The sequence below is a fragment of the Mustelus asterias genome, chromosome 25 (genome assembly GCF_964213995.1).
Source record: "Mustelus asterias chromosome 25, sMusAst1.hap1.1, whole genome shotgun sequence".
In the NCBI taxonomy this organism is placed as follows: domain Eukaryota; kingdom Metazoa; phylum Chordata; class Chondrichthyes; order Carcharhiniformes; family Triakidae; genus Mustelus; species Mustelus asterias.
In genome coordinates, this window is record NC_135825.1 from 8,144,690 (window position 1) to 8,165,539 (window position 20,850).

At 46.4% G+C, this 20,850-nt stretch overlaps 1 protein-coding gene across 2 annotated transcripts in view; it reads left to right on the top strand.

Annotated features, from left to right (window-relative positions):
- Positions 1–18,923, top strand: part of rbbp5 (retinoblastoma binding protein 5) — a 38,226-nt gene extending 19,303 nt beyond the window's left edge. Inside the window, exons 9-15 of one of the 2 annotated variants that reach the window (XM_078242055.1) lie at positions 531–602; positions 2,490–2,607; positions 6,744–6,813; positions 9,098–9,203; positions 11,459–11,582; positions 14,244–14,432; positions 18,154–18,923. In XM_078242055.1, the coding sequence (XP_078098181.1) occupies positions 531–602; positions 2,490–2,607; positions 6,744–6,813; positions 9,098–9,203; positions 11,459–11,582; positions 14,244–14,432; positions 18,154–18,182 (708 nt within the window). In that variant the 3' untranslated portion in view covers positions 18,183–18,923. The remainder of the gene's footprint in view (positions 1–530; positions 603–2,489; positions 2,608–6,743; positions 6,814–9,097; positions 9,204–11,458; positions 11,583–14,243; positions 14,433–18,153) is intronic. The other variant, XM_078242057.1, reaches the window with a different exon arrangement.
- The last annotated feature ends 1,927 nt before the right edge of the window (positions 18,924–20,850 follow it).

Here is a 20,850-nt window from a genome sequence, read left to right on the forward strand (position 1 = left end):
TGTGACTGTAACACTACATTCTGCACTCTCTCCTTTCCTTCTCTATGAACGGTATGCTTTGTCTGTACAGCGCGCAAGAAACAATACTTTTCACTATGTTAATACATGTGACAATAATAAATCAAATCAAATTATGTTCCTGCCCAGTTTCCTCCCACCCTGTTGGTTTAGTGGGAATGAAGCTAAATGTTTCTGTGTTGGTTAACTGCATGTTGTGACCGTTCAGAGGTGCTAACTTCGGTTGTGGAAGGTAGTATAAGAGATGTGTTGCTTCTGAGCCGAGGGAACTTCCTATAATTTCAATGCTTTGGCCAGTGATCATTTGCTCCTGTCAGGTTCCCAATTTTATGTTTCAACAGTGGCAGGCAGTCTGTACTGTAAACATGTGTAAAATTACAGCTTCCCATTGAATATTCGACTCTTCATTCATTTTTGACAAAAGTCCTTATTTCACTAAAACTCAGACATGTTTGCAATTAAGATAAAGGTTAACTAACTTATTTTCCTTTGCCTGTAAAATTTCTCTTTAGTGGCACCCGGTTCGACCGATAATAGCCTCGATATCGAGTGGGGTCGTGTCCATTTGGGCTCAGAATCAAGTGGTAAGTGCCGGGGCTGAATTTAGCTTCTTGGAGCTGGGATCTGTGGGGCGATCCGTCAGACCGAGTACTGTCACATGATAGATACCCACACCAGAATCCTCATTGCTGATAGTGGCCCATGCTGGAAGGCGTGCGTGCATTAGGTGAAGGGTGAATGGTACCTGTCTAGGCCACACTTGGTGTCTCGATTCCCATGTGTGATATGGTCATTGTGGAGAGGGTGTCTCTCAGCTCCAGAACTCCAACATGAACTAGAGTTTTCAACAGACAGCCGGTGGAAAAAGCAGTTGTACAATTTATTTGTATGTTAACGTATTAAAATATATATTTAATATGTGTTTCTCCACCCGACCGCTTGGCCGATTGGCTTGGAAAGTAATCAAGTAACAGGCGGCAGCCAAGTCCAGATGAGTATGGAGTGTCTAAAAGCTGAACATTTGCTGGACATGGACGGCAGGGTGGCACAGTGATTAGCACTGCTGCCTCACATCTCCAGGGTCCCGGGTTCAATTCCGGCCCCGGGTGACTGTCTGTGTGGAGTATGCATGCTCTTCCCGTGTCTGCGTGGGTTTCCTCCAGGTGCTCCGGTTTCCTCCCACAATCCAAAGATGTGCTGGTTAGGTGGATTGGCCGTGCTAAATTGCCCCTTAGTGTCTCAAGATGTGTAGGTTGGCTGGGATTATCCATGATAAATGTGTGGGATTACAGGGATAGGGAGGGGGCGGGGAGAAGTCCTGGGTAAAATACTCTGTCAGAGAGTTGGTGCAGACTTGATGGGCCGAATGGCCTCTTCTGCAGTGTAGGGATTCTATGATACGTCCTCTGTCTCTTGTTTTATTCTTTTCCAGCCTGACAACATCAAAGGTCGATTTTACGGTTGAGTTATTTATAACTCATTGGCCTTCCTATCAGTTCACTGTCACCCAAGTCAGTCCTGACTGAGATTGGGAGCTGAGGAAAGGAAATGCGTGATGGAATAGCTATAAATTGATAATAGGCTCCCCTTGTCGGGAACCCCTGTATTCATTGGCCCCAGCTGAAGTTTAAAAAGCGGGATGATCAGTGGGTGGTGAGGAAGAGAGATTTGAATTCAATAAAAATCTGGAATTAAAAAGTCTACTGATGACCATGAAACCATTGTTGTTTTAAAACAAAAACCCATCTGGTTCGCTCATGTCCTTGAGGGAAGGAAATAAAAGTTAAAGTTTATTCATTAATCACAAGTAGGCTTACATTAACACTGTAATGAAGTTACTGTGAAAATCCCCAAGTCGCCACACTCCGGCGCCTGTTCGGGTACACTGAGGGAGAATTTAGCACGGCCAATGCACCTAACCAGCACGTCATTGGAGTGTGGGAGGAAACTGGGGCACCCGGAGGAAACCCACACAGGCACGGGGAGAATGTGCAAACTCCGCACAGACGGTGACCCGAGCCGGGAATCGAACCCAGGTCCCTGGTGCTGTGAGGCAGCAGTGCAAACCACTGTGCCACCGTGCTGCCCCCTGCCTCCTTACCTGGCCTGGCCTACATGTAATTTCAGACCCACAAATGTGGGTCTTAAAATGCCCTCTGAAATGGGCGCTTAGCAAGCCACTTAGTTCAAGGATAGTTAGGGATGGACAAGGTATGCTGGTCCAGCCAGCGACACTCACATCCCATGAAAGAATTTTTAATAAACTATCCCACAATGCAAGACTGGCCTGACCAGCTGTGGAGCAAATGGTTCCTTCTCTTTCCCCTCCTTCCCTCTCAGCCCACCCGCCCATTGTTTCCTAAATTCTTCCCTTTCGCCTCCCAGAAGCCTTTAATTCCGTTTCAGATTTGTGGCGGTTGGTTCTCCTGGTGTAGACGGTTTGACTAAGGCGGTCATTGCTTCTCCCTCAGGAAAACTGGAGTGCATTTGCCCCAGACTTCAAAGAGTTGGATGAAAACGTTGAATATGAAGAGAGAGAATCGGAGTTTGATATTGAAGATGAAGATAAGAGCGAGCCAGAACAGACCGGTAAGACACGTCTGTCCTGTTTTAGTTGTGGTGGCTACGTACTGCTGAGTGCACTGTAAGCTCAGCTGGGAGATGGTCGTGTTAATGCCATGTGCCTGTGTTGTGGATGTCATAAGGTGGAGATGCTGGTGTTGGACTGGAGTGGGCACAGTAAGAAGCCTCACAACACCAGGGTTAAAGTCCAACAGGTTTATTTGGAATCACGAGCTTTCGGAGCGCTGCTCCTTCCTCAGGTGAGTGGCTGAGCCACTCACCTGAGGAAGGAGCAGCGCTCCGAAAGCTCGTGATTCCAAATAAACCTGTTGGACTTTAACCCTGGTGTGAGACTTCTTACTGTGTTGTGGAAACAGCACTGTCCTCTAATACAGCACTCTGCAAAGGGAGCACTATCTCAGACAGACCCCTGCAACAGCACTCTCCTCTGATGTAGCACTCTACCAAATCACAGATTTCCACTATATTCATACACCGGTCATGTACGTAGAACATTGTTTAAATTCCAATCTTGTTTACATATTCAACCTTTCACCCGAAGCAGATTTTATCTCTTCCTAATGAGAGATTATCTGTCTTTTCCTATCTTCCGAGAGGCTGCACTTAATCTGGTCTGATTCGATGTCTGTCTTAGCAGTAAACAACCAAGGTCTTGCTAATTCAAATCCTTAGGACAGTGGTTCCCAAAGGGTGCGGCGCGCCACACTGGTGCGGCGAGAGAGGATGGCAAGTGTGGCGGGAAGATTCAAGGACAATCAAAGAAACATTTAAACATGGTTTAGATATTTCTCCAAAGTGATTGTTTTATACTTTCTGGATGTCCCATGATCATATTATAAAATAGTTGTGTTCTATGTTATGAATCAAGCACTGCTAGGAGTTGTTTTTTTTTTGTTTTTGAATGTATTTCTTATCAATAAAAAATTCGGTGTGGCGCGAGCAAATTTTTATTCCGAAAGTGCGGCCCAGTGAAAAAAGTTTGGGAACCATTGCCTTCGGATGTGTAAAATTCACTGGCATATAAGCATTTGACTAACATCTGCTCTTAGTTGAAGTCAGGGTGACTTTTACTAAGTCTATTCATTCCCCTAACATCTGCTTTACCGCTGCAACCTGGAGTATCTGCTTCCAGATTATTGCTAATGCTGTTCTTGAAGAAGTTGCTCATGAAGTAACATGAAGTGTGATGAGATAGTCTAGAAACACTAAAAGATAGACTTCCAATTATATGGTGCCTGGATGTCCCAAAGCTCTTTACAAAAAGCAGAATACCGTTGAAGTGTAGTCACTGCATTGTAATGTAGGAAATTTGGCGCCTAATTTATGCACAGCAAAATCCCACAAAGTGCTGTCGGATAATAAACAGACCATGTGTTTTAGTGATGTTGCGGAGGAATAAATATTAGTCCAACTTTCCTGTTCATCAGATGATATTGGGTTCTTTTGCCTCCACCTGAGAGAGAAGACAGGGCCTCCACTTAACGGCCGGAATTCTCCCAAATAAATTCTAAGTTTTGAATTCGTGGGCAAACTGGAGTAATTCACGCTGTGAACTCCCAAGAATCTCCCACACTCTGGAATGCAGAGGTCACCAGCGCGAATATCGTTAAATTTCAGGGGGTGGGGCCTATTCAAGGCCGGGACGCTGAAACCTCCTCATTCCACCCCCAACCCGTCCCGATCGCTGGCCTCCCTCCTGGCCCCGGCTGATCCCAATGCAGAGTGGCAACTGAACCCCCCCCCCCCCGGCACCCTGACCGATCGCCCCCTAGGCCCTGCCTTCTTGGCAATGCCCCGTGCCTGATGGGCAGTGCCAAACTGCCCCCGGGCATGGGCACTTGCCCCTTGGGCAGTGCCAGGGGGCTCAGGCTGGCACTGCAAGGCTGCCCATGCCCGGGGGCACCACTCCCCTCCCCTCACACCTGGCCCCCTGCGGGGCGGGCCCGATTGTCCCCCCCTTCTCTCCAGCGGGGTCAGGCTGCTGGTGGGGAGCTAATGTAATCTCCGCTGGAGTGAAATACTCTGGCGGTGAGGAGAGGCTAGGGGCCTGGCGAATTCAATCCCCCGCCTGCTAATTACATTACAATAAGATTTAAATTACTTACTTGGTCTTCCTGCCTGATGGTGCCGGAAATCAGGAGCTAGGAGATGCGGACGTGACGGGAACGCATGTGTGAATCCCACGCATCTCCGGCCATGAGATTCTACCCCCCATCCTACCGCTGCACTAGAAAATTAGCGCGGCAGGGTGGGAGAATCGCCCCCCCAATGTCTCTCTCAAAAGATGGCACCTCCGATAGGGCAGCACTCCTTTAGCATTCTACTAACCTGTCAGTCTGGATTATGCGCTCAATTTCCTGGAGTGGGACCTGAACCCACAACTTTCTGATTCAGAGGTGAGAGAGCTGAAACTGAGCCAAGGCTGGGGTAAGAGAAATATAATGTAGCGTCATGAGAGGAAGTAGGGGATGTAACACTACATTCTGCACTCTCTCCTTTCCTTCTCTATGAACATGTGACAATAATAAATCAAATCAAATGCGGTATCTAAACTGGGAGTAGGCTCCCCTCATAGGGATCTCATAGGCCCCTAGCCTCTCCTCCCCGCCAGAGCATTTCACTCCAGCGGAGATTACATTAGCTCCCCATTAGCGGCCTGACCCCGCTGGAGTGAAGGGGGGGGGAGACAATCGGGTCCTCCCCCCAGGGGGTCGGGTAGGGGGGGGGGGAGGGAGTGGTGTCCCCTGGGCATGGGCATTCTTGCAGTGCCAGCCTTTGGGCAACCTAGGGATGGGTAATAAATGCTGGGCAGCCAGCGATGCCCATATCCCATCAATGAATTTTTAAAAAAAGTTTTAGTTGAAATAGGTAGAATGGGTTGGGGAAGAGAAAGATTCTTTCCTTCCAGCTGAGGTTCGTTTCTGCTGGCAGACTAATTCTGGATTGATTAAGGTGGTTGGGAGCTGTCTATAGGACTAACCTCTGCCTTGCACTGGGACTAGTGAAAATAGTTAGAATGGGAGAAGGGAACGTTTTGGAACGATCCCACAATGAAAATCATTTGTTTTTCGAAGTGAATATAATAATCACGATTTTTAAAAGAAATTAATTTAAAGTAAAGTTTATTTATTAGTCACAAGTAAGGCTTACATTAACGTTGCAAAGAAGTTACTGTGAAATTCCCCTAGTCACCACACTCCGGCACCTGTTCGTGTCAATGCACCTAACCAGCACATCTTTAAGAGTGTGGGAGGAAACTGGAGCATCAGGAGGAAACCCACGCAGACACGGGGAGAACGTGCAGACTCCACACAGACAGTGACCCAAGCCGGGAATTGAACCCGGGTCCCTGGCGCTGTGAGGCAGCAGTGCTAACCACTGTGCCACCGTGCCGCCCAATTTAAATGAAAGGATACAGTAAGGAACTAGTAGCACAGCACTTCACAATACCACGTTTAAATTATTCTAAATCTTAGTGTGCTTTAGATGTGCTGCCTGCTTTTCCATGGAGTCCCCCTACTAGCCAAACTGGGAAATCTTCATTGGTTCACCTGTGACTCCAATGTTATTTTACATACAAGAATCAAATAATGTTTTTCTCATTATTCAGGCATTTATTATTATTTAGCAGTTCTGTCGGACATTATACAAGTCCTGCCATTTGAGTGATTTATGTTAACTCGGTTCCCTATCAAAAGCTTTGCTTTTCTTGTCAACGTGGTTTTAAGAAGAGTTTTGAGTGTCTGATGTGAGTCTACAGGTTTGCATGCACTAACTTCTCAAAAACGTGAAGGATTTGCTGATGTCATTATCACGACATACAAGTGTCCAGAAAACAGCATGGACTAGTTAACCTCCATTGGAATATAGATTCCTCTGGGAAATTTTTATTTTTCTTCAAAGACAAAGCATTGCTCTTAATAAATTTCACAGAAGACCATTTTAAGTTTTTAATATTTTGCCAGTCCTTAAAAGATGGATTGTGCTGCTTTGGGCCGTGAAGATTCTGCTTCTTTGAGTAGGGTGAGCTGTCGATGAAGTGCTTTCCTGCACTGCCGCGTCCCATATATATTTGTATACTAAAGTGCACATCCCAGTTTTGTTATTAAACTTTGACCTATTTCTGTGTGAAATACTTTTAGGTGGCGATGCGGCAGAGGATGAAGAGGTTGATGTCACATCTGTAGACCCTATTGCTGCTTTCTGTAGCAGGTAGGTAAACTCTAACGGAATATAAGCTGTGTAATGGGGAATGCATGAACTTAGAACCCAAGCTGTGGAATTCCTCTGAGCTGGCACAGTGAGTACATTGTCAGAAGTGCTTCAGAAACCTTGCTTCAGCTTCAAATTGTCCTCTTCCTCCTGACAATTTTAATATAGTTTTTTTTTCAGTTTATTTCTCCTTGGTGCGTTACAGCACTGGCTACGCTGCCCCTTCCTAATCGTCCTGGAAAGTTTGTGGTGAGCCTCTGTTTTCAACCACTGCAGCCTGTGTGGTGATGGTCACAAGGACGGCCACTTAGCACAGCACGTGTCTTGGACTGTGGGAGGAAACCCACGCAAACACGGGGAGAATGTGCAAACTCCACATAGACAGTGACCCAAGCCGGGAATCGAACCTGTGTCCCTGGCGCTGTGAGGCAGCAGGGCTAACCACTGTGCCACCCTTACACAAGAAATGGCCACCAGGCCCTTCAAGCCTGCCCCACCATCCAATACCATCATGGCTGACCATGGCCTCAGCTCCTGTTCTGTGCCATTTCCCCATCGCCCTCTACTCCTTGATCTATCAAATATTTATCCACCTCCACTTTAAATACTTCTAATGCCTCCACTACCCTTTGGGGCAGAGAATTCCAGAGATTCACTGCCCTCTGCGAGAAGATATTTCTACGCGCCCCAGTTTTAAATGACCGGTCCTTTATCTTGTAGCCATGTCCCCTTGTTTGAGACTCTCCCACTAATGAAAACATCTCACCACCTACCCTGTCAATCTCCTCAGGATCTTTTATGTTTGAATAAGGTCACCCCTCACTCTTCTAACAGCAAGGTATACAGACCCAGACTATTTAGTCTGTCTTGATTGGACAACCCTCTCATCCCAGGAATTAGCCTGGTGAATCTCCTTTGGACTATCTCCAGTATATTCTTTTTAAGGCAAAGGGACTAAAGCAGACCGTCCCAATATGTCTGAGAGTTCCAGGCTGTTTACAGTGGTTAGTAACACTCGTCATGTAAAGAAAGTGAGTGCTTCTCCAGTGTAGAAATACTGTTCTATCGTTAATGCACTGTTGTATTCTTAGATACACATTGTGATTATGCACCATGCTAGCAAATGTGGATGCACCATTTTGTGAAATAGTTTTTCTTTTATTCATTCTAGGCATTGCTGGCTAGGCCAGCATTGCGTGCCCATTCCTAATTGCCCTTGAGAAGGAGGTGGTGAGCCACCTTTGTGCATCGCTGCACTCAATGTGGTGTAGGTACACCCACAGTGCTATTAGGGAGGATGTTCCATGAGTTTGACCCAGCAACAGTGAAGGAACAGTGATACATTTCCTAGTCAGGATGGTGAGTGGCTTGGAGGGGATCTGCCAAGTAGTGGTGTTCCCATGTATCTGCTGCCCTTGTCCATTGAGATGGTAATGGTCATGGGTTTGGAAGGCACTGTCTGAGGATCCTTGGTGAGTTCCTGCAGTGTATCAGTGCACACTGCTGCTACTGAGCGTCAGTGGTGGAGTGAATCTTTGTGGATGGGGTGTCAATCAAGCAGCCTACCTTGTCCTAGGTGGTGTGCTGAGTGTCGCTGAAGCTGCACTTGTCCAGGCAAGTGGGGAGTATTCCATCACACTCCTGACTTGTGTCTTGTAGATGGACAGGCTTTAGGGAGTCAGGAGGTGAGTTACTTGCTGTAGGGCTCCTCGCCTCTGACCTGCTCTTGTAGCCACAGTATTCATATGGTTGGTCCAGTTATATTTCTGGTCAATGGTAACTGCCAGGTTGTTGATAGTGGGGGATTCAGTGATGGTAATGTCAAGGGGAGATGGTTAGATTCCGAGCTGGTCAGGGTTCTCCAGTTTGTTTTCCAGCAGCTCCTGCTGGGAAGTGTCCAGCTCAGCACTGGAGTGTGTTTGTGTACTGGATTGGTGCCATGCCTTCTATGTCTAATAGTCTATTAGCTTGTTGGTTTCTGTTGCTTATTGAATATTTCCTCAGCAAGAATTGAAACCTTCAAGAAGTTTTTAAAAAACTATATACCTTCCTCGAGAGAAGGAACCTGCAGTTAGTGAATCATGAGTTCAGACTGGAATGGGCTGTTTCTCTGATTAACTGCACAGCCTTGGTCACTTTCCATTTGCCTTAAGCGAGACTCTGTAACACTTCTTATGGAAGCCCAGCTGGGAGAGAGTTGCTTTCTCTCCTTGTGAATAGAGCAGCCAATAACTTGGGGACAATGTCGGTGATTTCATATGCTGCATTCTTTGTTTTGCCTTAGTGATGAAGAGTTTGAAGACTGCAAAGCCTTGCTGTATCTCCCAATATCTCCAGAAGTGGAGGATCCTGAAGAGAATCCTTACGGACCTCCCCCTGAAGCAGTCCAGGTGGGATTTGGGAATAACATCGTAACTCAGCAGTGATGGTGGGAAGGGGTTGCATGAATGGTCGTCTATACTTGGCACCCTTTTCTCATGCAATATAAATTGTAGTTCTCTTCGAAATTTGGCATTCTTGCGTCTGTCCTGATGAATGCAAGATGAAAAGCTTTGACAGCATGCCCTTTTCCAGAAATAGATTATTTAATTTGGATTCTATGTCATGATGTAACTATGTTTATTATCAGAAGAATGTTTATTTTCCTGAGATATAGCCCTCCATTTGCAGGGGGAGGGGTATTATGTCAGTAGATTTTTCAATATTTGCCCAGTGTTTAAAGATGTTAATGATGTATTGGGTTAATAATGCATAGAACAGTACAGCGCAGGAACAGGCCCTTCGGCCCACGATGTTGTGCCGAACATGACGCCAAATTAAACTAACCCCTTCTGTCTGCCCTTGGTCCATATCCTGCTATCCCTTAATATTTTGGGGTTCTGTTTCTGAATAATTTCAGACAAGCCAGTGAAGCAAACTTGGGAGGAGTGGGTGAGTTTTGTCTGTGGGTCCCAAACTCGTCGCCACTGGAATTTTCCTTGCCTCATGTCTGGGGTGTGTTATAGGCTTATTGGTCGAGATAGGGGCGGCACGGTAGCACAGTGGTTAGCACTGCTGCTTCACAGCTCCAGGGTCCCGGGTTCGATTCCTGGCTCGGGTCACTGTCTGTGTGGAGTTTGCACATTCTCCTCGTGTCTGCGTGGGTTTCCTCCGGGTGCTCCGGTTTCCTCCCACAGTCCAAAGATGTGCGGGTTAGGTTGATTGGCCAGGTTAAAAATGGTCCCTTAGAGTCCTGGGATGCGTAGGTTAGAGGGATTAGCGGGTAAAATGTGTGGGGGTAGGGCCTGGGTGGGATTGTGGTCGGTGCAGACTCGATGGGCCGAATGGCCTCCTTCTGCACTGTAGGGTTTCTATGTTTCTATGTTATGTTTCTATTGATTGCTATCATTTAGCAACCGTTCCACCTGACTGCCAAGCATGGTAGAAGGTGAACTGGATAGACCTTGTTCTTTTTATTTTGTCTAATCATTCTGATACTCAGCATTCCAAAATGAAAACTGCTGCTTGTGCATCAGGTCACTGCAGAAAATACAATTAAAGTGCAGGATAAAATCATGGAATCCCTATAGTGCAGAAGAAAGCCATTCGGCCCATCGAACCTCCACCAACCACAATTCCAGCCAGCCCTATCCCTGTAACCCCACATATTTACCCTGCCACTTTAAGGGGCAATTTAGCATGGCCAATCAACCAAACCCGCACATCCTTTGGTCTGTGGGAGGAAACTGGAGCACCCGGAGGAAACCCACACAGACACGGGGGAGAATGTGCAGACTCCACACAGACAGTGATCCAAGCCGGGAATTGAACCCAGGTCCCTGGAGCTGTGAGGCAGCAGTGCTAACCACCGTGCCACCTAGTTAGATGTAAAAGAATGCATGTCATCAGTTGAAGAAGGGGTGTTTCTCCCTGGTGAATATTTATCTTGCAGCCTACATCTGAAGCAGATGATCTGGCCATTATCACATTGCTGTTGAGACCTTGACGTGCCCAGATTGACTGCCACATTTCCTACATTGCATCAGTGACTAGACTCCACAAATGCACTCCACTGGTTTCGGGAGATCTTGAGGGCCTTTAAGATACTATATAAATGTTGGCCTTTCCTTAAAATCTTAATGCGGTGGAATATTGTGAGACAGCTCATTGTGGCATAATTAGGGAAAAAAAGCATCAATGGAATACTCCAATCAGAGAAATGGGGTGAGGGGAGGGGTACATTGGCAGTGGATGCTGATCCTAGTCTTGGGTTTGTCCTGTAAGAAATCTCACAACACCAGGTTAAAGTCCAACAGTTTATTTGGTATCGCGAGCTTTCTGAGCGCTGCTCCAAAAGCTCGTGAAAGCCACTCGCCTGATGAAGGAGCAACGCTCCGAAAGATCGTGAGACCAAATAAACCTGTTGGACATTAACCTGGTGTTGTGAGACTTCTTACTGTGCCCACCCCAGTCCAGTGCTGGCATCTCCACATTGTAGGTTGGTCCTACCACAGAGTAATCGCTCACCCTGATGGGGCTTCTGTCCTGGACTAACTTCATGATCCCGAGACTTGTCAGCCAAACGTACACAGGATGGTTCTTACAGAGTGAATAAAATTGTACTCCATGTCTTAAGGCTTTTGCATGACATCTTGTGCTTTGGCAGAATTCCGGAACTGATGACCTGAACAATCCAGAGAAGAAGCGGCAGGCGTCCACTGATGGATCGCAGCCTCCAAAGAAGAAACCCAAGATGACCAACATTGAGCTACAAGGAGTACCGTGCGATGGTAACTGGTTTAGCTGCTACTCATTAGACCAATTATCTCTAGCATTTTTGCTCTTTTTATATTGATAACTCTCTGCTTTCCAAATTTCTCAACCCCATTCTTGGTGACAACACTTCATAAGTCATTCATTGGCTGAGTTTGGAACAAAGAAAATTATAGCAAAGGAACAGGCCCTTCGGCCCTCCAAGCCTGCATCGACTATGCTGCCCGACTGAACTAAAACCCCCTACCCTTCCGGGTACCGTATCCCTCTATCCCCATCCTATTCATGGATTTGTCAAGACGTCCCTTAAAAGTCACTATTGTATCTGCTTCCACTGCCTCTCCCGGCAGCGAGTTCCAGGCACCCACTACCCTCTGTGTAAAAAATCTGCCTCGTACATCTCCTTTAAACCTTGCCCCTCGCACCTTAAACCTATGCCCCCTAGTAATTGACTCTTCCACCCTGGGAAAAAGCTTCTGACTATCCACTCTCATTATCCCTCATTATCTTGTAGACTTCTATCAGGTCGCCCCTCAACCTCCGTCGTTCCAGTGAGAACAAACCAAGTTTCTCCAACCTGTCCTCATAGCTAACGCCCTCCATTAGGTATGAGGAGGGCTAATTGGGATGTCTGCAGGGTGCAAAAAGGCGTCATGGAAATACAAGTCTGTTTTATTTTGATTGCTTCTCTGAAGGCGCTGACTCCTGCTGGAGTGATTCCAGGAGTACCAGTCACGGTCTGATACCTCATGCGAGTAGCAAATCTTAATGAGCGCGTGACGGCAGCTCGGTTGAAAATGCAGGGCATCACAGCTGAAGTAGAGCGCAGTTCCTGCAAGGGTTGCTGGCTGGTGATCACAGGTGGAAAGCTGGCTGAATTTAATCGATTTTCCCCCCCTCACCCATGGGTTCTGAGGTTTTGATGCTAGTTGTTTGTTACCCCTCAACTATTTCAGTGCACCGATGAGCCTCCTGCAATCCACCCTCTAAACCTGAACACATCCAAAACTTTGCTGCCCATGTTCTAACTCACACTAAGTTCCGTTCACTCATGGCCTCTGTATTCTCTAACCTAAATTTTTAGAGGGCTAGAATACAAGAGCAGGGATGTACTCCTGAGGCTGTATAAGGCTCTGGTCAGACCCCATTTGGAGTATTGTGAGCAGTTTTGGGCCCCGTATCTAAGGAAGGATGTGCTGGCCTTGGAAAGGGTCCAGAGGAGGTTCACAAGAATGATCCCAGGGATGAAGGGTTTGTCGTGTGGGGAGCGGTGAGGAGTCTGGGTCTGTACTCGATGGAGTTTAGAAGGATGAGGGGGGATCTAATTGAAACTTTCAGAATACTGAGAGGCCTAGATCGAGTGGACGTGGAGAGGATGTTTCCACTAGTGGGAGAGGCTGGAACTCGAGGGCACAACCTCCGAGTGAAGGGACGCTCCTTTAAAACTGAGATGAGGAGGAATTTCTTCAGCCAGAGGGTGGTGAATCTGTGGAACTAATTGGCACAGAGGGCTGTGGAGGCCGGGTCATTGAGTGTCTTTGAGACAGAGATAGGTTCTTGATCAACAAGGGATCAAGAATTATGGGGAGAAGACAGGGGAATGGGGATGAGAATCATATCAGCCATGATTGAACGGCAGAGCAGACTCGATGGGCTGAATGGCCTAATTCTACTCCTGTATCTTATGGTTAGGCTTCCTTAGTTCAAAGGGCTCAGGTTAAGCAGCGGCACAGTTTTAAATTCTTATCCTTGCTTTCAAGCCCTTCATGGCCTTGCTCCCCCCACTATCTCTGTAGTCTACTTCAGCACCACAATTCTTGGTGCCATCTGTACTTTGTTAACTCTAACCTCTTTATCCTCTCAATTTTAATCGCTCCTCTATTAGTTGCCGTGCTTTTTGCTCCTTGGTGATCTTCAAACTGTCTACATAAATACAATATACCTTTGACTGACTACCTTAGCAAGGTGAGAGCTTTATTTGTTTAACTTTTAAGATTTTTACTTAAACTTATGATGTAAAGTGTGCTTGGCGCAGTGAGCGTTGCTTCAGGGGCGTATGGTGCACCATATCCATATAGGACTTTGTCCAAATCACCAATGTTTTAACAACACAGCCTGTCCTTGATAACTTGTGAGCAGTGGCCCCAGTTGCTGTAGAGTTATATATGGTGAGTTAGTCCCTGCTGTTGAACCACTGGGGAATATTAATGGCACCGATTACCTTGAACGAAACTGAGCAGAGCTAGAATTTGTTTTTATACCACCTTACGCAAAGGTCACATTCCAGGCCCCCGCCACCCTCTGTGTAAAAAAAAAAAAACTTCCCCCGCACATCTCCACTGAACCCTCTCCCCCCCCCCCCTTTATTTTGAACTTGTGCCTCCCTTGTAATTGTCATTTCTGCCCTGGGGGGAAAAGCTTCCAAGATTGCCACCAGAAAATCTTTGTTGTGCACACAGTTTCGTTCACACAAGAAGCAGTTTTGATATATCTTTCCACATTTTTTAAACCAGTCTATAAGTGTCCGGATTAGCAAAGCCAGGAGGAATCGAGCAGAAATGCTGACTCCACCATTTCCCCATGCCATCCTTTCCCCTTTCTCGTTGACCGGGAGCCTGTGTTGCCGTGTCAGGTGAGCTCAGTGACAGTCACTGACGGGTTTAATTTTCCTCCTGCAGAGGTTCACCCGCTGCTGGGTGTGAAGGGCGACGGCAAGTCGAAGAAAAAGCAAGCGGGACGGCCGAAAGGAACGAAAGGTAAAGAGAAAGATTTCATTAAGTCGAAAACCTTCAAAGGGGACAGAGGTCAGCCTTTGGAAGGAGCAGTGAAGGGCAAGGAGCTAGCGGAAGTGGCTGAGCCACCCGCAGGTAAGGACCATGGTGGGAGCTCCCGCAGCTTGCCTGGTACCTGTGCTTTTCCCCCCTCCCTCCCTCCCTCCCCCCCCCGTCCTTCATCCCTACCGCTCCCTCTAGTTTCTGGTCCGGCTTTTGCATGCGGGTTTGCTGTTTGAAGTGCATTGAAGTATATAGTATTAGCAGCAGAGAGACGGGCCTAGTTTGTCATTGTCAACCCTTGTGTTCCTACTTCATCTCACCCGATCAACATATCCTCCTATTCCTTCCACCCTCGTTTGCTTATTGATGGATCCCATTAAATTCATCCATGCAATTTGTTTCGAGTATTTTTATGATGCAACACAGGAGGCCACTTGTCCCGTCTGCTCCCTGCCAGCTCTTGGGATGATCTCGCCAATTAATCCCGCTACCCTGCTCATTCACCTTTGGTGTGTAATTTGTGCCTCATGTTTTTCCTAAAGTGTCGTGTTTAGAAATGATTGCAATATTCCAGCTGAGATCAAACTCCTTATATCTTTTATAAAGATTTAAGACAACCTGCTTGCTTTTATACTTCATGCCTCTATTTATAAATCGTCAGCTTTTTGTTATTTATTTGAGTATAGCAGTGGTTTTTAAACCATTTATGGGCCCTTTGCCTAAAACTTACTGAACGGGAGTCCAAGTTGACTCAAAATTGATCATGTCCAAACAATAAAAACAGCAATTAATAAAGCATGTTAGAATGTTGAACCATATAGCCCAAACAATAGAATACAAGGCTCAGGAAACAGTGATTATAGTGCTGTGGTCAGAGCATACCTTCAATACTGTGTCCAGTTCTGGCCACCGAGAGATAATGAAGACAGTTAAGCTGTGGAGACAGTGCAAAAGAGACTGATTTGTAGGGGTTAGAATTATGGAAGAAACTTCGGTATTTCACCTTGAAGAGAAGGCATAGGAACAGGAAAATTTATGCCATTTATATCTGTGCTGGCTGAGCGCGATCCACCTTCCACCTCTTGGTCCATAGTTCTGGAGGGGAGGGCATCTCAGGTGCCTGTCCGATGAGGGTTTCTGCCTCCTCCACCTGTTCAGGCTGAGTGTTTCAGATTCTACCACCCTCTGCGTGAAAAATCACTCCTCGACTCTCTTCTAAACCTTCCAACAATTACATTGCATCCATTGATTTCTTTTCTAACAGAGTATGTAGGCTGCTCATAATTTTACACATCTCAATCGAAGCCCCCCCCCCCCTCAGCCACTTCTGTTCCAAAGGAAACAAAACCAGCCTATCCAGTCATCCTTCGTAACTAAATTCTCCATTCCTGACAACATCCTTGTAAATCATCCTCTGTAGTGTGAATGCACCCCTGACCTGAACTCGAGCTGTGGTCTGACTAGTTCTAGTATAACCAATCTGCTCTTATACTCTAGGCTTTGATCAGTAAAGATAAAATATTGTGTACCTTCTTGGCTTCATCAATCTGTCCGGCTGCCATCAAGGGTTTGTAGACGAGAATTCCCTCTGTTCCTCTACGCTTCTCAGTATCCTATCATTAATTGTGTAAGACCATAAGATATAGGAGCAGAATTAGGCCACTCGGCCCATCAAATCTGCTCCGCCATTCAATCATGGCTGATTTTTTTCTCATCCCCATTCTCCTGCCTTTTCCCCATAACCCCTGATCCCCTTATTAATCAAGAACCTATCTATCTCTGTCTTAAAGACACTCAATGATCTGGCCTCCACAGCCTTCTGCTGCCAAGAGTTCCACAGATTCACCACTCTCTGGCTGAAGAAATTCCTCCTCATCTCTGTTTTAAAGGATCGTCCCTTTAGCCTGAGGTTGTGCCCTCTGGTTCTAGTTTTTCCTGCCAGTGGAAGCATCCTCCCCACATCCACTCTATCCAAGCCTCGCAGTATCCTGTAAGTTTCAATAAGATTCCCTTGTTTTGTCTGCAGTCACCAAGTCCATTAACTTGCACTTCTCCGGATTGAGTTCTATTTGCCCACCTAACCAGTCTGTCCATTGATGTCTTCCTGAAGTCTTATAGCTTCCCTCCTCACTATCAACCACATGCCCAATTTTTGCAGCAACCGTGAATTCTTAAACACACCGCCTGCATTTAAGTCTCTATCATTGATATGCAACAGGACAGTGAGCAACCCAGCGCTGAACCTCATAGAACCCCAATGGAGGGGGAGGAAAAAAAAGTCAAGCATAACCCTTTGCTTTCTGCCACTTGGCTAACTTGCCTCATTCCCTTGGATCCCAGGAGCTTTCAATTGATCAGTCTGTCATGTGGGACATTGTCAAAATCCATCTGAGGGGCGATCTGATAGATTGATACAAGATTCTAAATTAAGGGTTTGTGTTTAAGAAAAACTACTTCAGATTAAAATATAGGAGTAAAAGGGGCACGAGGTCAAAATAGTAAGGGGTAATTGGACGATTGAAGACACAAATTCTTCACACAGCAACTATCAACATGTGGTATAGACTTCCAGGTAGAATGCTGAAGGCAGCAGAATGCGTGCGAGAATAGAGAGACTTGGATTTTCTATAATAAATTGAGAGATAATGAATGGCCTCAACTATAATTATTTTGCCATGCAATGTTAATTGTAACCTGATGCCCATTTTCACAGTAACTTCACCGCAGAGTTAATGTGAGCCTGCTTGTGACACTAATAAATAATCTTAAACTTATCCATAAAGAGAGATTTAATTTCTAGTATTTATCTAAAATGATAGTGTTTTCTGAATCATCCATCTCATTGCTTTTGGTGTGTTAGAAACTGTACTGATTCGACAAGAGGATTTGGACAACAGAAAGTTTGTGCTGTGTTAGTCTTTGAAAAGACACGTAGCAAGTGATGTATTTAATTGGGCTATCCGAGCTGGATTCTGCTTCATGGGGAGATTATTACGTGATTGAAGAGCCCTGGAAGGGCATCAAGATCTCAAAAACTGCATTCACCATTGAGAATCCTTCAAATCCTTTGAGGGTGGCACAGTGGTTAGCACTGCTGCCTCTCAGCACCAGGGACCCGGGTTCGATTCCCAGCTTGGGTCACTGTCTGTGTGGAGTTTGCACGTTCTCCCCGTGTCTGCGTGGGTTTCCCCCGGGTGCTCCAGTTTCCTCCCACACACCAAAGATGTGAGAGTTAGGTGAACTGGCCACGATAAACTGTCCATTGGTGTCAGGAAGATTAGCAAGGTCAAGATATGGGGTTTACAGGGATAGGTGAATTGGCCGTGCTAAACTGACTCTAGTGTTAGGGGATGTAGCAGGGTAAATGTGTGGGATTACGGGAATAGGGGTGGGTTCCTGTCGGTGCAGGCTCGATGGGCCGAATGACCGCCTCCCACACTGTAGGGATTCTATGAAACGGTATTCAGAACCCATCATCAGCATCATGTTACATTTCTCCCATTTCCTTACCCCCTCCTTGCTTGATGCAGTTTTGTTCACGAGAGAGAGAGAGGTGTGTTTGAATCATTTGCCCTCTCACCTCTTTCTCTCGACGGAGTTTTTCTCCATCACTCACTAGCTATTAGTTTATGAACCCATATTTGAAAACCACTGTCATATGAATGCCAGTAGATGAGCAAGTTAATTTTGTGTCCGTTTGTGGCTTGTAATTAGGAAAATACACTCGTTCTGAGACCTTGGTTTCATTTTTGCTGTTCCATTCGCTGCCTCAGTTTTAATTCCCCTCTCCTCTTTTTTTTGGGGGGGTTTTCAGGAGGTGGTGTTATTTCAGACCTACTGTGAACGTTGGGTGATGACGATTCTTCGTCCCTGAAGTTGTCGCGCTGCCTTCGTGCTTTTCAGCGGTACGACGCAGCATCTAGAAAGAGTGTGGCTCTTGGTCAGTTTGTGGGCCAAGGCATTAAAGGAACCTTCATGAACCTCCGGGAGTGGATGTGGATGGTTCCCTTCATCCCTCCTCAAACTACGGGCATTGAAAAAAATAAATAAAGCCAACTGAAGATCTTTGGCCGGATCACCAGGAAACTCGAGCTGAGGTGTAATTTCTGTCTTCACGTGTTACACGGTGCCGTTGATTTTCATTTGGAACCATAGCAGAAAGGCACTCATGACTGAAGCGAGAACAAGGCACGGCAAAGCGCACAAAACTATTTTTGGTTTCTTTTATCCACCGGCTTTGCATTTGAAGTAATTATTATCGATGGGCATTATTTTCGTATGCTGCAACAGAATCGCTTACATCGCAAGACTGGTCGGGTTCACTGGGAAGATCCAAGCAGTCCAGTTCCTGAGGCTGGAAGTCTCTGCTTCTCCACTGTTTTAAACAAACTATTTGTGGTAATTCTTAGATGCCTGAGTGTTTATATTCTAATTGGATGAATATCTTTTGTATTGCTGTACGACAAGCTGACAATGAGAGGCTAAATATTGTAGCTTTTTTATTCATTTGTCCCATGAACTGGGCCGTTTATACCATTTTGGACTCTTAATTGATGCCTTTATTGAAGTGGAAGGTTGGCTTTTTGTTTGGTATCTTTATTTTGCCCCTAGACTTTCTAAGTCGAGCACGTCCACTCTGCAGTGCTCTCTGTCTCAGGCAGCAGGACCCAGTTGCCCCCTTCCCAGTCCTACCAATCTGTACCAAAAAGGGCAGGCTGCACTTAATTGGTGCACAGTTGTAACTCTACACCCCCCCCCCCCCCCCCCCCGCCCCCCCAAAACCGTGAGGGCCTGAAATTCCCCTGGGGTTTCCACTGGTCTAACTCTGGTGGGAGACCAGCAGATGACGGCAGTCTGGCCACAATTTTGCTCCAAATGGAGCCTGAAGTTGGAGTGGACGGTCAGTACACCCAGTGGAGAGTGAGCTGGGCCAGCGTCCAAAAGGCCAGCGGTCTCAAAGCCTGCCTAGCTGTAAATCGCTCCCTCAGACACGGAAGTCATTTGGACCATCTGTTCTATGGGCTTTCCTGTCGCGAATTTCTACCGCCCCAGCGTGGAAGGAATAAGGTCAGAGATCACGAAGGCACAGAGGAGGCGAATGCCAGAAATGTGCCCGTGCTGATGAGCTGTCTTTCCCACTGATCTTGGGAAGCCCTGGAGAGCACTGCCAGGGTTACTCTGGGAGAGTCAGTCCAGGGAAGTACCGTCGGGGTCACGGCTTGAATAAATTTAAGGTCTAAGGATCCAAATGCGAATGTTCCATCTCCCTCTGCTGTTCATCATGTAGAGGACAAGAAAAGTCACCCAAAATCTAAGGGCAAAGTCAGAACATATGATGGTGAACTGCAAATTAATTTATATATATATATATATCTGAAAAAAACTTCCTAAGATTCTCTGACGATTAAATCTTTTGATTAATTCTCATTTATTCAACTTCACGAATGGAAGAATGAAGAACTGTTTCAAAGTTCCACGACTCTCTACAAGAACTCATCACTTGGCCAGACCCATGTGTCACAGCTAATGAGTGGGTTGATGTGTTCATACGCAAAATGTAACATGCTCCCTCTTCCCCATTCCAATTCACAAACAGTCCAAAGATCCTCACGCACAATATCCTTTACCCCCCCCCCCCCCCCCCCCCCCCCAAACTTGGTGCACATTCAAGCCCCATGGTTCCTAGAATGTGAGCCTCCCCCTACTACTGGAACTGTACATCATCTAGCAAAGAAAATCAAAGCCTAGCCCCATGTACAAACATCCAAAGCTCCTGTGCAAACGGAGAGAAGCTGCCTGGTTATTTTGCAGTATTGTTGCTTTCTTTCCTGTCTGGGCCACAAGTTTCCTTTGTGTTTTAACTTGCTTTGTTTTTTTCCTTCCAGTAAAACCACTGGTTGTTTGAAGTGACTTGGTTCTGGAGTTTCCGCTCACTTTAAAAAAAAACAAGCAGCATTCACATACTGCACGCAGTGGGACAAACACGTCACGCCTTCAGGTTCCCAATCCCAGAAAAAGAGACCGAAAGTATGACTCGCACAGTAATGTGCTGAATGATTCTGAAAAACCACGCTGTTTGTCTTATCCATGTCAAGCTACCCAAGGAATGGCTTGGGGCGACATGGTGGCACAGTGCTTAGCACTGCTGCCTCACAGTGCCAGGAACATGGGTTCAATTCCGGCCTCGGGTCACTGCCTACGTGGAGTTTGCACATTCTCCCCGTGTCTGCGTGGGTTTCTTCCAGGTGCTCCTGTTTCTTCCCGTCGTGCAAAAATGTGCGGGTTAGGTTGATTGGCCATGCTAAATTGACCCTTAGGGGCAGGGGGATTAGCAGGGTAGATAAATGGGGTTACGGGAATAGGGCCTGGATGGGATTGTGGTCGGTGCAGACTCGATGGGCCGAATGGCCGCCTCCTGCACTGTACGGATTCTCTGAATGAACCGTGGTTCCATTTCTCTAATGCATTAAACTTGTGACTCAGTTGCAAAATTGCAGAGCTCCATTTTGAA